General features: G+C 50.2%; 1 protein-coding gene across 6 annotated transcripts in view; it reads left to right on the top strand.

The window, feature by feature from the left end:
* MIDEAS (mitotic deacetylase associated SANT domain protein) overlaps window positions 1-16,392 on the top strand; it is a 72,670-nt gene extending 56,278 nt beyond the window's left edge. For 4 of the 6 annotated variants that reach the window (XM_061429394.1, XM_061429397.1, XM_061429395.1 and 1 more), the window contains 10 exons: window positions 2,478-2,823; window positions 4,779-4,845; window positions 5,312-5,454; window positions 5,550-5,653; window positions 6,109-6,184; window positions 6,860-6,948; window positions 9,220-9,369; window positions 10,577-10,789; window positions 12,299-12,495; window positions 12,954-16,392. In XM_061429394.1, coding sequence (XP_061285378.1) covers window positions 2,478-2,823; window positions 4,779-4,845; window positions 5,312-5,454; window positions 5,550-5,653; window positions 6,109-6,184; window positions 6,860-6,948; window positions 9,220-9,369; window positions 10,577-10,789; window positions 12,299-12,495; window positions 12,954-13,131 — 1,563 coding nt within the window. In that variant the 3' untranslated portion in view covers window positions 13,132-16,392. The remainder of the gene's footprint in view (window positions 1-2,477; window positions 2,824-4,778; window positions 4,846-5,311; window positions 5,455-5,549; window positions 5,654-6,108; window positions 6,185-6,859; window positions 6,949-9,219; window positions 9,370-10,576; window positions 10,790-12,298; window positions 12,496-12,953) is intronic. The other 2 variants (XM_061429398.1, XM_061429399.1) reach the window with 2 other exon arrangements.

Genomic DNA, 16,392 nt, shown 5'->3' with positions numbered 1-16,392 from the left:
ATGGTTATTTTTAATTGAATGTAAGACGTTATATATAAAAAGCTGTTGAGATAAATAAAGACTCTGGATGATGTTCTCCTCTCCTGGAGAGGATCTGTCTTTGCATCTGACAGGTAGCAAAGAGCACAAGCAATCGTGGATTGCTTTAACGTAATCAGATAATTTGAAGCTAGGCATTATTCCATTTGAGAACTAGTCTATTTCTGATTCACTTTTATTCCAAGGATGTTGCTCTTTGGAGTCCCAAGCTGAAAGCCTACAGGTTTACCAGGTCCTCCTTCTTTGGCAAGCTCTAAACTCCAGTTTTTATTCTGATGGATCCTTGAATTTATTAAAAGCTCTGCTCAGTTTTTCAGCCTCTCAGTTGTCTCTTCCATAACAGCATCTGTCTCAGGGAAACACAATTCCAAATGCTGGACTTACCTTTTTGGCTTTCCTGTTTCCCCTGGACCTTGACACTTTAATTCTTTGCCAACTCCTTCGCTCTCTTGATACCCACAGAAATGTGGCTTTGTATTGAATCTGGATTTTTTAGTCATTCTCAGCTGGAGAGTTGGCCTGCATGCCTAGTGTCTGTAACACAAAAGACAGCTCCAAGATTTTCATCAGCAGCATAGTCTCTGCTCTTTGGAATCTTGTTCTCTGGTTAGGGGAAAGCTTGTGGTGGAGGCTGGAGGCCTGGGCAGCTTGTCCTGAGGATGGCAGGACAGAGCCTAAGCAACTACACTGTTCAACATGCCCATTTCGTAGATGAGGAAATAGGTCCCCAAAAGGCCGGGAGCTTACCTAAGATCATACAGCCAAGTAGTGGCAGAGTTAGCCCTGGAATTTGGATCTCTTATATCCTGCCTGAGGACTCTGTCTATACCAAGCTCTTGGGGAGGTCTGTTTGTCTCTCTTTATGGACCTTTTGGATCATGTGCAAAAATTAGAGTGGTATAAGGAATCCTAATATCTACCCATCACCCTCTTTTACATTTTTCAAAATGCAACCAATCTTCTTTCATTTGTACTTCCACTTCTTCCTGCCACTGGATTTTTTTTTTTTTTGAAGCAAATCCCAAACATCACATTATTCTAACCATAAATACTTTGTTTTTGTATCTGAAGTACATCATATTATACATAAGAATTCTTTTGTTTCTTTCCTTCCTTCCATAACATCATTATCACACTGAAAAAATCAATATGAAAAATGCAGTCAGATAATTTATTAATAGAATAGTTTAAATCCATTTTCCTTATAAAATCACAAAACATTAGTGCTAACTGAGTTTATGTTGGATTTCTTGTCTAGCAAGTTTGGGGGCTTTGGGCTCTACTGCATTTTTTTTTTTCTTTCTGTGTACTCAATATTGTATCCCTAAGTAGGGGGGAAATGAACAGTGTCATTTTTTCCTAGTCTGTGGAACAGCAGAGAGGGTGCAAATGGCTAAAAGACAAGGCCAAGACCTCATGGGGACTCAGGGCCCTCTGCTGGAAGGGGCAGAAAGCCTGTGGTTCCTGGGCCCACTCAGTCGGTGTGGCCAGTCTCACCTGTGCACCCAGGGAAGTGATCAAGGTCGCTTGCTCACTCCTGTCGGACTTCATTCTCTCTTGAGAGGGTAGGGATGCAGGGAAGAGAGGCCTGTATTCCTGTACAGCCCTGCCCTCTATTCTGTGTGGAGGCCCATGAGGGATACCAAACAGGCAGAAGTGTAAGCCAAGAGGGCTAACTTTTGACAGCACAGGTAGGCTAGCCTGTGATCGTAGGACTAAGACTATGAAAGTCAAAGTTCTTCAAGGACATGGCTGTCCTGTTCACTATGTGGGCACATGCCCAGCTTGGGTCTTGGCACATGATATGGGCCTCCATCTAATGTAGAGCTTGGGGTTTAAGTAGTGATAGCAGCCAGTACTGATTAGCTACTATGTACCAGGTGCTGTTCTCAATGATCCCATGTATTGATTCATTTAGTCCTCTTCGCTACCCCATTGGGTAGGTATTTGTTATCCCCATGTTAAAAACAAGAATGCACAGAGTTAAGTAATTTTAAGTGGTAAGGAAAGGAAGTAGCTCCCAGTTCAAGTGATCCAGTCTCAGTGCCTGGGCCCTAAACCACAGTAGCTCCCTGCCCTGTAGCATACTTCACAACAGGTGTTGGCAACTGTGGCCTGTGTGCTAAATCCAGCCCTAAGACTGGTTTTTACACTTTTCAAAGGATTATTTAAAAAGAGCAGGGGTAGGGGTGGGGTCAGGAGAAGACTGAAGACTGTGCATCGACGAATGTGTGTATGTGGCCCACAAAGCCTAAAATATTTACTATTTAGCCCTTGACAATGTGCTGACCCCCGCACCCTGTCTCAGGCTCGCCTTGGCCACAAAGGTGTGGTAGGCAGACTGAGTTCCGGAGGTGAGACTGGCAAGCAGTGGTCAAGACGTCAGTGTTCCCAGGATGCGGGGCGCTGAGCCATCTTGGTTCTGTTTCCTTCTCCAGCCTGAGGACATGAACGTTAAGTTGGAGGGGGAGCCTTCAGTGCGGAAACCAAAGCAGCGGCCGAGACCTGAGCCCCTGATCATCCCCACCAAGGCGGGCACTTTCATCGCCCCTCCTGTCTACTCCAACATCACCCCCTACCAGAGCCACCTGCGCTCCCCTGTCCGCCTCGCCGACCACCCGTCCGAGCGGAGCTTTGAGCTGCCCCCCTACACACCACCCCCCATCCTCAGCCCCGTGCGGGAAGGCTCCGGACTCTATTTCAATGCCATTATGTCGACCAGCAGCATCCCAGCCCCTCCTCCCATCACGCCAAAGAGTGCCCATCGCACCCTGCTCCGGTCTAGTGAGTGATACCCCGCCAACCCCACCCCTGGCAGCCGTCGGGGGAAGGCAGTGTGGAGGGGAGGAGGGCGGTGGACAGGGAAGACTTGGGCTTAGGGCTGCTGGGGACTGAGCCGGAATGCTGTGGGGAAAGGGGCTCTGCTGTCTGTCTTCTGAGAGAGAGAAGGAGGTTGTCCTGGTACAAGTACACGTAGGGGTAGGCTTAAACCCCAATTCCACCATATACTGTTACATCCCCTGTGGAAGGCATTTGAACCCCATGGGTCTCAGTTTCTTCTGTATTTAAGTGAGGACGTTTGTAGTATTTGGTTAATGATGAAATGCCAATATGTATTCAGCTATTTTTAGAATCACAAACAGCAGTTTCCTATGGTTTAGCCTGATAGCTTGCCTCAGAGGGTTGTGGTGAGGTTCAGATGCATTAAGACACGTAAAGCACTTCACATCGTCTCTGATGTGTCACATTCGTTCTTAATATTATGTGGCAGATTCTGTCTCCCGGGTCTCTTCAACAGTCATTTTGGCCCAGAGCAGACATTTTGGCTGGCCTAGGTGGTGAATAGCTAAAAAAATGTTGTCCACTCCACAACATTTCCCCTGGAAAAAGGGGATAATCCTATCAGGGTGATAGAGAGGATTAAGAAAAAGTAAACCTATCCAGAGATGGGACAGGGGTGAGTCACTGCATTAACCTCTGACCCTGACCTCATCATGACATGGCTCTCTAGTGCCCCCTGGTGTCTGGGTGAGAAATGACTCACCCCTGAGCTGATGCGCCTTTGGCTCTTCCACTTTTAATTGGAAGCTTGGAAGCTTCTCTCCCTGCCTCGGTGGTGCAAGAAGAAAGTCACTGTAGAGACCAGCTTGGCGACAGAGAAGAGGTCCTGTCCATCCATGAGTATTTTTCTTGCACTTAAATGTAAAGCCTGAAGCGGATCCTGTGAGGGCACCAAGTAACATGGAGGACGCTGTGGTGTGTTCAGAGAGAGTGCTGGGTCACTGGGGAGTTGACATGGAGGCCTGGGAGACAGGGAAGCAAGCGTCCAGGCAGGGTGGGAATCAGTGGTCAGTGAGTGAAGCGGACCTTAAGCTTGGGAGCCTGCAGAGGCTGCTAGCCCTGGTGGTGAGGAAAGCATTTACTGAAGAGAGGGTGGGGCTAGAGCTGAACTTGAACTAGGAAGCGGGTGGGGAGGGCGCACTGGGCTGACGAAAGGAGAGGTGCAAAGGCTGGGAGGTGGAACGTGCAGGGAGCGTGAGGGGCCACGAGGGATGGACGGTCCAGGCAAGGCTGTGGTGGGAGGCAGAGTTGGCAGGGGAACTGCCTTAGACGCTTGAGCTGAGGAGTTGAGATTTCCTCTCAGGTTGCAGAGAGGAGTCAGCAGATTTTGTTTGTGAAGGCAAGGGGGAGTGTCTTGATCGCATAGGGCAATAAGATTAGCTCGGAGAAACTGAGGCAGAGAACCTGGCCAGGAAGTGAAGCGATAATTACGAAACAGCGGTCTCCTTCACCAACTCGCTCCTGTAGCGGAAGTGTCTGCCTCTTGTACTAGAGCAACCGTAGTTGTACGTTGGACTTGATGCTGTCGTGTGGGAGCTCCCGGGGCAGCTCTAGTAGTGTGACTGGTAGTAGTAGTAATAACAGTAGCTAGTATTGATTGAGGCCTGGGCTTTGTGCATGATTTCATTGAACCCTGACATCATCTTAGGGAGATAGGTAGTAATAGCCCCTTGTAGCAGGTGTGAACAGGGAGGGACCCACGTATTTGGTAAAAGTCACAGCTAGTTGTCACAGTTGCAGTCTGCAGAGCCAGGACTCAGGGTGCCTGATTGCCCAGCGTGAACGTCTGAGTCACCGCTGTGGCTCCTGTGCATATAGAGCAGCCACCCCGGATTGGGGAGGGTGGCTGTGTTCTAGGGAGGAGGGTGCTGTCTCCTAACCTACCTTTTGTCCCATAGATAGCGCCGAAGTCACCCCGCCTGTGCTCTCTGTGATGGGGGAGGCCACCCCAGTGAGCATCGAGCCGTAAGTGCAGCCCAGCCTCTGGCCCAGGGGGTGAGGGTGGCCAGCTGGGGCCCAGTGCACGCAGGCAGGCCCGCAAGGAAGAAGAGGGTTCTGTGTGCTGAGGGTCTTCACTGACCACCCCCTCCCACCCCAGCTTCCGTGTGGAAGTCACAGGGAAGGCAAAGGGACCAGCCCAGTTTGAATTTGCCTCCGAAGAAAATCAGAAAGGCCGTCCAAGCAGCTCTTTCCTTGGCTGTAAACCTGGAGCTTCTCCTCTTTGCAACTTCTGGGCCTTGCCTTTCTGGCAGCACCAGGTGCTGCTTGCTAGGCTGTCCTCACAGAAGCTGGATTCCCTCATACCCAGCTGAAGCCTTGCCGTGCTCAGCCACTCCCCACCTCCGACCCCTTCGCCATTCCCCAGGGAGAAAGTCGGGTTCCCCATCCCCACACAGTGAGATCTCACTCCCTGTCCTTTCTACCCCTGCAGACGGATCAATGTGGGCTCCCGGTTCCAAGCGGAAATCCCCTCGATGAGGGACCGTGCCCTGGCTGCTGCAGACCCCCACAAGGCTGACTTGGTGTGGCAGCCATGGGAGGTCCTGGAGAGCAGCCGGGAGAAGCAGAGGCAAGGTGAGCAGGCACGATTGGGCCATGGGTGGGGTAGGCCCCAACCCCATCCGGCTCTGCTCTGCTCTATAAGTGCTTTTCTCTCCTCCCTCCCCCAGTGGAAGACCTGCTGACAGCTGCCTGCTCCAGCATTTTCCCTGGAGCCGGCACCAACCAGGAGCTGGCCCTGCACTGTCTGCACGAGTCCAGGGGAGACATCCTGGTGAGACCCTGCTCCCCGGTGGAGGAGGGCCCCTTGGGGAGGCTGGCAGGGAGCCGTGTCTCTGGTCCAGGAGCCAGGCCTGTCAGCGAGCTGATTGGAGGCAGGCGGGAGGGTCTGACCAAGGTGGGGACGGTAGGGGGTCGGCCCAAGGGAGCCCTGGTTCTGGACTCGAGACTTCCCTGTGCAGGGTCCGCTCCAGTCTCTGGGTAGTGTGTCCCCCACCCCTCAGACAGGGCTGTCCACTGAGGACCTTCTCCATCTGTGACTGCCTCCCTTGGGGACCGGGTGTTCTTTCTTGAGACACCCCGAGTGGCCCAACCCCAGTGACCTTGCCCTCCTGCCAGACCTCTTGCCCCTTCGCAGTTAAGAGTTAAGTAATCACCCTACTCAGAGTCCTGGATTTTGGCCACTGAGAACCTGTCAGGGCCCTGACCTTTTCCTCACTTCCCTTTCAGGAAACGCTGAATAAGCTGCTACTGAAGAAGCCCCTGCGGCCCCATAACCACCCGCTGGCAACTTATCACTACACAGGTGGGTTGGTGGGGTGGGCCGGGGGCCTCCAGGGGTCTCCAGCATCAGTGGGGCTCAGTGCTGAGTCACAACCCAGGGTGGAGCCAGGGTGGAGAGGTGGGGGGGCAGATAAGCCAAGATCCAGTGTGAGGGAACCCCAGAGCCGGAGTGGCTCTCAAGGGACTTCTGTGCCCTGCAGGGGAAGGGAGAAGGGCTCGAGCATGTGGGAGCCCATTTGGGCAAAAAAGCCCAGGAGGTGTGGGTATCAGGAGCAGGAGCCCGGGGACTGCCATGTCTTATACTGGGCATTGTGCTTTTAGAAGGACATTAACCAAGTGGCATAACCAATAGTAGCCACTGGTATCAAGCCCTGTCTGCTAGTGCATCCCATTTATGCCAGGCAGAGCACCTAGAAGCTTCTGCATGCATGGTTTTACTCAGTCTGCACCACAGACTGGCTGTTAGGTGATTTCTATTATTAGATCCCATTTCACACTTTCACAAGTGTGGAGAGTGAGGCTCAGAGGCTAAGCAGCATGGCTAGTAAGTGGCAGAAGCAGGACAGGCAGCCAGCTCTGAGTGCCTGCAGAGACGGTGGGTGGACGACCTCACGCTTTCCAGCTGCTCAGAACAGCCCCCCTCAGTGCTCCCAGGCCTATCCCACCCTCCTACCGCAGCTCCCTCCTTGCCCTGCAGGCTCCGACCAGTGGAAGATGGCTGAGAGGAAGCTATTCAACAAGGGCATTGCCATCTACAAGAAGGACTTCTTTCTGGTGCAGAAACTGGTGAGCTGGGGCTCTGTTTCAGGGGCAAGAGAAGGGCAGGAGCCCCCTGCAGGATTTGGGGGCTCCCTCTGCTAAAGAATCTGCCTGCAGTGCAGGAGGCCAGGGTTCGATCCCTGGGTGGGAAGATCCCCTGGAGAAGGAAATGGCAACCCACTCCAGTATTCTTGCCTGGAGAATCCCCATGGACAGAGGAGCTTGGCAGGCTACAGTCCATGGGGTCACAGAGTCGGACACGATTTAGTGACTAAACCACCACCACCATCTGTTGGGGGAGGAGCAGCCTGCAATTACTTCCCAAGCCCTCTTAAAAAAGTTAGGTCAATGCCACTTAATAGCTTCAGAGACATTTTTCTAAACAAAACAAGAAGGGATATGATCAGGCCTTTTTCCCCCCTTGGTTCTAAGCCCCTTCCCTCATCTTAGGGTAGTGTAGCCACACCCTGAAGTCTCACTCCAGAGTGGCCTGAGTGGGCACCAGACCCAGTAGCACTGAACTTAAAATAGTGACTTGCCTAAGGGGAAAGAGGAAGAAGAGGAGGGTTGCAGGCGGAGGAGAGCCATCCCGAGGCGCTGGAGTACTTCAAAGGCCGCAGTTAGTATGTGGGAGGAGAGGTCACCCTGAGAGCAGGGGCACCAGAGCTACAAGTGACTGGGGGGCCTCTGCCCACTTCCTGTCAGGCTGGGGCGGGCTGGGGCTTCTTTCCAGGAACTCAGCTGACGGAGTAGAGGAGACCCAGGCCTAATTTTCCTAGATTTCTCTTGTCCTCCCGGCCCTGTGTTCTTGGTGAGAGTGTTCTGCTAATCAGAGGACTTGCGCCTTCCCACCAGCTCTATGTCACAAAGCCTGAGACAGCTGAGGGAAGACAGCTTCCCAGAGTATGCTCTTCCTCCTGGGATTGTAGGTTGTGCCAGGGACGCCCTGGGGCCTGGACCAAGTGCTGACGAGTTCTCCTCCAAGGGCCCTGTTGTGAGGACAGTCATTTGCTGGGCTCCCTGCCTGGGCAGTATTGCTGGGAAGTGCATGCCTGGGAAAACTGGCTGAGGCGCTCCTAATGCCTTAATGATCAGAACAGATCATTATGCAGGCAAACAGATGATCAGAGGGAAGTGGTAGTAAAAGTGTAAACAGGATCTAATTAATGAATCTGTGACTTGCCTATTCCTGGGAGATGAGTCATGCCTTTTCCCTGCTTATGCACAGAGGGCCCTCACTGACCCCTTGGGCTCTGTGGGTAGAACCCCCCAGTTCCCAGTGCAGCCCTGAAACCAGCTGAGCTGTCTGAAAGCCTGGGGAGAAAGGGTAGACTCAGAGAAAACACTCTGCTCTGGGCAGCGGGGGTGAGGGAAGTAGTCCAGAAACCAAACCCAGTGGCCGAAGGGATTTGTGAAATGGGAGGGCTAGGGTTGCAGAGCTTGGGAGGATCATTTGGTCTCACCCCACTCACTACCTGCCAAGAGACTTGCCTCAGGCCACATAGCCATTCAGTGGCAGAGTTAGAACAAGACTTAACCTCCTGCTTCCTCTGCAGGTTTTCCAGGGCTTTCATGTCAGTCTCCCCCGAGTTCCTCCCCGAGTTCCTCTCCGACATCAGGGAGTTTGACGGTTCTGTTCTCACTGCTCCTTGAAGAAGAATGAAACCCTAAGCCTGGATTAATGTAGAGAGGCCGTGTTACTGGGCCTAGCCTGGCTTTGAATGTGAATGGTGCCCAGACTTTTTCCCCTTTAACTTTACATTTTGAAAAATCTCAAGCTTACAGAAAAATGGCAAAGAACAGTATGATGACCAGCCATATATGTCAGATTTACCAGTTGTTAACATTCGCCACACTCGCTCTCTGTGTCCATAGATAAACTCACATACACATGTGTTCTCTGTTTTAACTGATCATTAAAAGTTACAGCATGACATTTGACCTAAATATTTCTGAAACGTATTCTCCTGCAAAACCAAAGTACCATTATCACACCCAAGAAATTTAAACTGACCTAATACTACTCTCTAATACGTCATCCATATTCAAATCTCCCCAGTGGCTCCATGTTGTCCTTTTTTAGCTTTATGTGAAAAAAAATGGTAAAGTGTTGGTTAATTGACTTGGTCAGTGGTTTGTGCGCAGCAGACATTGGAGACATGCTTGTATTTCCTGGGTTTACTGGATTTAGTGTTCACTAAAGTTAAGGGGGGCCATGCAGGAATGAGAAAGGCTGCAGTGCCACCGGGCAGGTGAGCTGAGCCAGGAACTCTGACCTCAGTTTTGGCTTCAAACCAGATCCAGACCAAGACCGTGGCCCAGTGCGTGGAGTTCTACTACACCTACAAGAAGCAGGTGAAGATCGGCCGCAATGGGACGCTAACCTTTGGGGATGTGGATACGAGTGATGAAAAGTCGGCCCAGGAAGAGGTTGAAGTGGATATTAAGGTGACTCCCTTCCCAGCTTCAGCTGCTTAGGCTGAGCTGGGAGCCTGAGCCCAAGCTCTCCAGGACTCCCTGGAGTGGGGAGAGAGAGGAAGGCAGTGCCCCTGACAGCCCAGGGAGTTGATGTCCTAGGCACTGGCCCTGGACCTTTGGGTTGCCCTTTCTACCTGCCAGTGTCGTTGTAATGATACACTGTGTTGATGCAGAACATTGGGGATATTTCCCACTGTTCATACCAGCATCAGTTTCTTGTCCTCTCTTAGCAGACCTCTGACACCGTTCCCTCAACTTTAATCATTCTTGTGTCACTTGTATGAATTCTGCTCTATCTGCATCCTACCACATGTCACCATTAATACTTTTGTCATGTCCACACACCATTTGTGCTAGTACTTATTTTTCTTTAAATCAACTCTAAAGGGAAGCTTTATATCACAACCATAAATAGAAAACCAGTGCTCTTTGTCACAGAAGGTACTGGTAAAAATATTTATATATATGAAAACCAAACAATGTTATGAAATTCTAGCCAGGTATTACCACCTGCCAAACCTCTGAGATGAGGCCTAACCTCTCCTTGTTAAGTCTAAAGAAGTATAAAAGACACATTAACGCCAATTTGAGGCTTTGTCCTTGACATAATCAGGGTTGAAAGAGAACTGAAAAGAGAATGTTATTCAATTCTGTAAAAAGAGAATGTTATTTAATCCTGTGTCCATGCATCCACCTAATATTATCTTGGGGTCATAAGTCCACACGTAGTGACATGCTGCTTTAAGACAGGGAGTGATTTAGTTCCCATTTTTGCAGATGGGAAGAGGGTAGAGAGACAGAAAACATTACAAAGATAGTTTAGAATGGAGCTCAAAGTGGCACCTGGCCCCACCAGGCCACCCTACCCCAAGAATCCCTCTTGGATATACCCAAGAAGACAGGTGGCCTGTGGGGTGGGACGGGCAGGTTCCCTCCATGCCCCAGCCCCACCTCAAGTGCTTGGTCTCATTCTGAGGGCTCCCAGGCCCTCAAGCCTCTCCTCTTACAGGCAGACTAGCTGTGGAAGGGTGTAAGGTCATAGCACAGGAGGCTGTGCTGGGCCAAGCAATGCAGGCAGGATTAGCCGGGGCTTGTGAGCCCCTCGCTGGATCAGACTTAGTGTATATGACTGTGTGACCGCACTGTGGGCTCACTCCCCTGTTCTCGTCCCCCATAGACTTCCCAGAAGTTCCCAAGGGTGCCTCCTCCCAGAAGAGAGTCCCCAAATGAAGAGAGGCTAGAGCCCAAGAAGGAAGAAAAAGAGACCAGAAAGGAGGGGGAGGAGGAGATGCCAGAGACCCAGGACAAGGGGGAGCAGGAAGAGGGGCGAGAGCGAAGCCGGCGGGCAGCGGCTGTCAAAGCCACACAGACACTACAGGCCAATGAGTCGGTAAGTGTGGCCTTCCCTGGGGGAGCCCAGGACCAAGGAGGATGGCTGGAGCTGGGCCTGGGGGTGTGGGAGGGAGGGCAGAACAGGAACATGACGATGATTGTCATCATCGTGGCAAGAAGTGCACTAAATATTTTACGCTGTTAACTCATTTAATCCTCATAAACCCAGGTAGTAGGTACTGTCATCATTCCCATTTTACAGATGAGATTGAGGCCCAAGATAAGATAGCTAGTAGGCAGCCTGACTCCAGAATCTGCTACTAATTTTACACTATCCTGCTTCTATATCTGAGACACAGAGGAAAGAGACTTTGTGAAAATCCAGAAGGTGTGTGGGAGGGTTGGGAAGCACTCCTGACTATAGTTCAAACAGGGCTCCCCCTAAGAGAGCTGCGTCCTTGACAAAAGTGTCTGAAATGGAGCTGAGACAACGGGAATAACAATAATGGTGCCTCATTCGTGTCTGCAAAGTGCTTTCCTGTTCATCATCTCATTCATTCCTCATAATAACCCCATACAGTGTTGACGCCCACCTTGCAGATGGAGGAAACTGGGTTCAGAGATGCTAAATGACTTTAGTACAGTGTTTTGTCCACAACATCACAGACTCAGAAGCAAGACACACTGGCCAGAGCTGTTCCTGGCCCCACAAAAGACAGGGAGAGGGCCCCACAAGAGACAGACCCCTGGGAAGGCTTTGCTGGCAAACTAGTATGAGAGTCTTTGTTAGTTTAACTTGTATACTTACACACTTGCAGGAAACCCCACTCCCAAACTGTAGACACAGTGGTTTGCTCCCTTCTGAGCCTCGGTAGCACTCCTCTAAGAGCTGTTCTTTATATACACACTCCACTGAGTTCTGCTGAACTTTTATGAATGCTTTTCTATGGGGTTTGATCCAGTGCATGCACATGTGACTTCTAATGGCCATCTGGGTCTCTCATATCCCAAGGTCCATGGTTCGCATACCCTGAGCAGCACCTCTAGGTCTACACCAGGTGTCCTGTGTTCTGTGTTACCTGCTTGGCATTTCCCATGGTGGCCCCTATTGTCATGAGCTAGCTGCCTGTGTGTCTGTCCCTTCAGACTGAGTTCTCTGGTGGCAGGGCCTTCTGTCCCCTCTATACCCTCTGAGTGACCTGACATGTTACATAGATTTGAAGATCATTTATGGAATAATGTCACAGACGAAATACTGAAAACGTGAAGCCATGTCATTAATTAAGCAAGACCCCTGTCAGATGCATCAGGAAGTCCTATCTTATAGAGCTAGGGCTGTCCCACCAAACTACTGTACCAGCAATTTGTAAAAACGGAGCTGGTCAAAGATGGATTGGGCTTCCAAAAAGACACTGAGTGCCTTGTCATTGGAAAGATTCAAGAGCATGCTAGGGGGCCACTGTGCAGGAGTGCGTGATCTTTACAAGCCTGCTGTTTGCTGATGTTCCAGAATTTGGGATTCTCATTTCCCTAAATCTCTCACCTCTCCTCTTTTGACTCTCTCCAGGCCAATGACATCCTCATCCTCCGAAGCCACGAGTCCAACGCCCCTGGATCTGCGGGTGGCCAGGCCTCAGAGAAGCCAAGGGAGGGGCCAGGAAAGTCACGAAGGGCACTACCTTTTTCAGAGAAGAAGAAAAAAACAGAGACTTTTAATAAGACCCAGAATCAGGAGAACACTTTCCCTTGTAAAAAATGCGGCAGGTAAGACGGCAGGCCCAGTCTCCACCGGAACCTGGCGGGTTGGCTGAGGTTGGAGGAGGGGCGGGCGGCCATTCCTACAGAGAAGTAGGAGGAGTCACAGCTTGCGCCTCGTCTCCTGATTGGCTCAGGGGGTTTCCAGGGCAGTGACGTCGCTAGGCAGCTTTTAGAAGAGGAATGATGTCACTGAATCGGTAGCCTTTGTTGGAGGGTAGGGCTAGGCCACGTGGCTCCTGGCAAGCCAGAAGGGCCAGGGAGCCCCTACTGCGCGCGCAGGCGCGCGCGCGCACACACACACACACACACACACACGCAAGTGCTCACACACACACTCAGACACGTGCAAGTGCTCACACACACAGACCCACACACACACTCAAACAGACACGTGCAAGTGCTCTAGCCCTATGGTCTCAGTGGGGGAGACAGACCTGACTGGAGCCCCTCCTGTTCGGCTACAGGGTGTTTTTCAAGGTGAAGAGTCGCAGCGCCCACATGAAGAGCCACGCGGAGCAGGAGAAGAAGGCAGCTGCCCTGAGGCAGAAGGAGAAAGAGGCCGCGGCCGCTGCAGCCACTGCGGCCGCCTCCCCGCACCAGCCGGCCCTGCGGGAGGAGAGCGGTGCGGGCGAGAGAGGCTGAGGCCTGGAGCTCCGGAGCCTGCGGAGGGAGAGATCGCGCGGACTTGTCTCTGCAAAACGAATACAATTCAATAAACGGCCCTTTTTATTTATAAAGGTCCCAGGAGCAGTGTAAAGGGCTGTAGGATCCAGTTCTCTTGCATTTGGTCTGTCGGAAGTTTTCCTCCCCGCTTTCCAGAAACTAGGAAAGTCCCTGCTCGCCCGGGCTACCCCTGGGGAGGGGCCCCAGCGCCACAATCGCAGCACGCAGCCGCTTCCATCTTTGTTCCCCCTGCTCCCCTCGGTCACCATGGAGAGCAAAGCACAAGTGCGCCCCCTTGGCAGCATTCACCTCCCCCCAGGGGACCTGCGCAGGCCTGCCCGAAGTCCCAGAAAGGGATTCCCTGGGAAGGAGTGTGGTGGCTATCTCCGAGAGGGAGCTCAGCCTGGCTGCTCCGGTAACTGTGTCCTTATAGAGGCCACCTCCTCCCCAGGAGGGAGGCTGCCAGAACGGGGAGGGTGGCAGGGAGAGAGACCAGGACAGGTACCCATTCCTGGTCAGCCTGCCGGGGCGGGAAGGTTTTCTCGGATGTTCGGGAAAGGAGCCAGTGCTCCTTGCATGCTCTCAGCCTGCTGAAGGGAAGGGACTGTGCACAATTTGCAGAGTTGCTCCAGGGCTAGGCCTGAGGGAGCTTCTGACAGGCCTTGGCTTTTCTGGTTTCCCACCATTTTGCCAAATACCTTTAGGCCCTGGAGGCTGCTAAGGGAGCTTAGCCTAAGCCCAGCCAGCTCCTCCTTGGTGCAAGTTCCCTGCTTGCCTTTGTTCTGCCCTCGGCAGCTGCCACCTTAACCCCACCGTACCTGGTCTAGCTGATATCCACAGCTCAGCCCTCAGTTGTGCATGCTGGAGATTTCTGGATCCTTCCCTGGGAGGGGGAGGCCTCCTAGCCAGATTGGACAGGAGCCTTCATTCCTTGACTTGTGTCATTTGGGAGCTATTTATTTATTCTTAATATTTAATTTTTAACATCCTCTCAGGGACCAGGGGCTTCCTTCTTTCCAGAGGCCCAAGTGCATTTATCCCAAAACAAGGCACCTTCTTGGCACCCCCTCCCTCAACCTCGTATTTCCAAGACCCTTAAAGTCCCTTGCCCCGTTGCTCTGGAAGTTTTGCCAACAGGAATGATAGTAGCACTGAAAGCAGGTGGAAGGTGTCACCAAACCACAGGCTAGCAGGGTGAAGGGAAATCAAATGCAGTTCTTATTGCTACCTCTTCTCCCTGCTGAACATTCAAGTTGCCTGAGGGGATTGGCTGGAAGCCAGAATTCTGGTTTTGTTTCGGGCTTGAATAAGCCATATTTGGCATGGAGTCACTGAAGTGAAAGGGCTAGAAGATTCAGGAGGCCCCTTCACTTGCCAGCCCCATAGGAGGGCTGAATTATTTCTCTGATCTTTCTATTCAACTTTAGTTGTGTAAAAAGAAGTTCCAAGTGAATGCAAGTATATAACAGGTCTACATGTTAGGAAGGAGCCAAAAAGTATTCATTCTGCTATTCTTCTGAGATAGCCTAAAGGCATCATATTGGTAGCTGGGAGTGGGGAGTTTTGTTCTAAACTATGCACTATCAGGTTTTGGGGTTTTTTTTTTTTTTGCATTCATTTCTGTATTAATATGGTTATACAGGAGCCCAGCTCTGGGAGTGACAAAATTCTCCTCCTTCCTCAACTCCTGATGACTAACTAGACCTCTAACTTCCCAGTGAGTTTCTTCCATAGGTTTCTACATGCTCAATAGCCCAAGATTGCAAAAATCTCCTATACCCTCCCAAAACAGGAAGGTAGCAAATTTAGGCTCTTTTCTAAATCACGTGTAATATGAGTGCCTTCGCAGCTTTGCCCCAAAGTGCTACTTACATTTCCCGAGGTTTTTTTCTATTTAAACTGCATTTAGTTTCAGGCCACTTTTTGGACATGTGGTAACAGAAACCTCCTTTGTCTAGAGTGATTTTCCTCTTCTAAGCTCACAGAGACAAGAGCAGGTGAACATAGATGGAGAAAATCAAGATGGTACCTCTCCGTATTAACCCCACCCAACATCGAATTTTAAATTAGGTTTATGTTTCAGAATGAATTTATATCTAGAATGCAGTGTAAAAGGTGAAATGTTTAGCGAACAGATGAAGTTGTGGCACGTGACCTGCCATAAAGTAGGTGCAGCCACAGAAGCTGGCATAGGTGTATCCTTTATGGTGCTTTCTCCCTATGAAAATGTTCGGCTTGTATTTTTTTTCTTCTACTCAAAACTCTTTGCTTTAAGAAGTTAAACAATAAACACCTTCAGCTTTATAAGGTTCTTCCCACACCATCTCACATATCCATCTCTCAGCCTCCACCTACACTCAGCTAAGGGCATGAAACTAACCTAGTGCCTGTGTTCTAGACCATCTCTGAGGTCTCTTACCCACCCACGGAGACAGTGCTTCAGCACTGTCCTCCATGCCTTCAGCCGCCCCCCTCACAGCTAAGGTACACACCCATCCTTTCTGCTGCCCACTTCCACCCTGGCACAGAGGTCGTGTGCTGCTTATGTCTAAATATGTCTATATTTAACTGCCTCAGTGACCTAACCTCTTCTCACATGCCAGATGTTAAGATGAAGGAGGAATACAACGCATATTCAAGCCTCAGCTATTTAAATGTTTTTATTGAGGCTCACTTTTCTTGGATGGTATTTATTACCATACTGGCAAACCTAACTTCTTAGGTTTACAGGAAGTATGCATATTTTTATAAAACAATTGTATGTCCTCCCCGTATTCTTGCTGTGTTAATATTTGCCTCTAACAATTTGCAGCTGTTTCACCTTTTCCTCATTTGTCTCTCAGTCGAAGGCCTTGGAGGGGACAGAGCACAGGAACAGCCTTGACAGTCTGTAATTATTGTACAAATATTTTAATAGCATATAAATAAGTATATTCCTTTTATTTTGAAAAAAAAAATCAGACACTGCCTTCTGTGTGTTTGCTGCCTGTGGCACCCTTTTTTAAAAAGACTGTTACATATTAAAATAGTGTACATATATATAAATATTACCTCTTTTGCTGTACAGTTGTGATAGACCAGACTGAAGATTTTATTTTTTGTGTGCTTTTTATAAAAAAAAAAAATTAACACACTAAAGAAAATCTTGCTGATGTGATTGTAATGTACCTATGTAACTTATTTACTTTTGAATGTTCTTCTGTATCTTTAAACCTTTTATTAAATAAGGTTTTAAAAATT

The sequence above is a fragment of the Bos javanicus genome, chromosome 10 (genome assembly GCF_032452875.1).
Source record: "Bos javanicus breed banteng chromosome 10, ARS-OSU_banteng_1.0, whole genome shotgun sequence".
Classification (NCBI taxonomy): Eukaryota; Metazoa; Chordata; class Mammalia; order Artiodactyla; family Bovidae; genus Bos; species Bos javanicus.
Note: the sequence above shows the minus strand (reverse complement) of the source record. Positions and strands in the feature narration are given on the sequence as shown.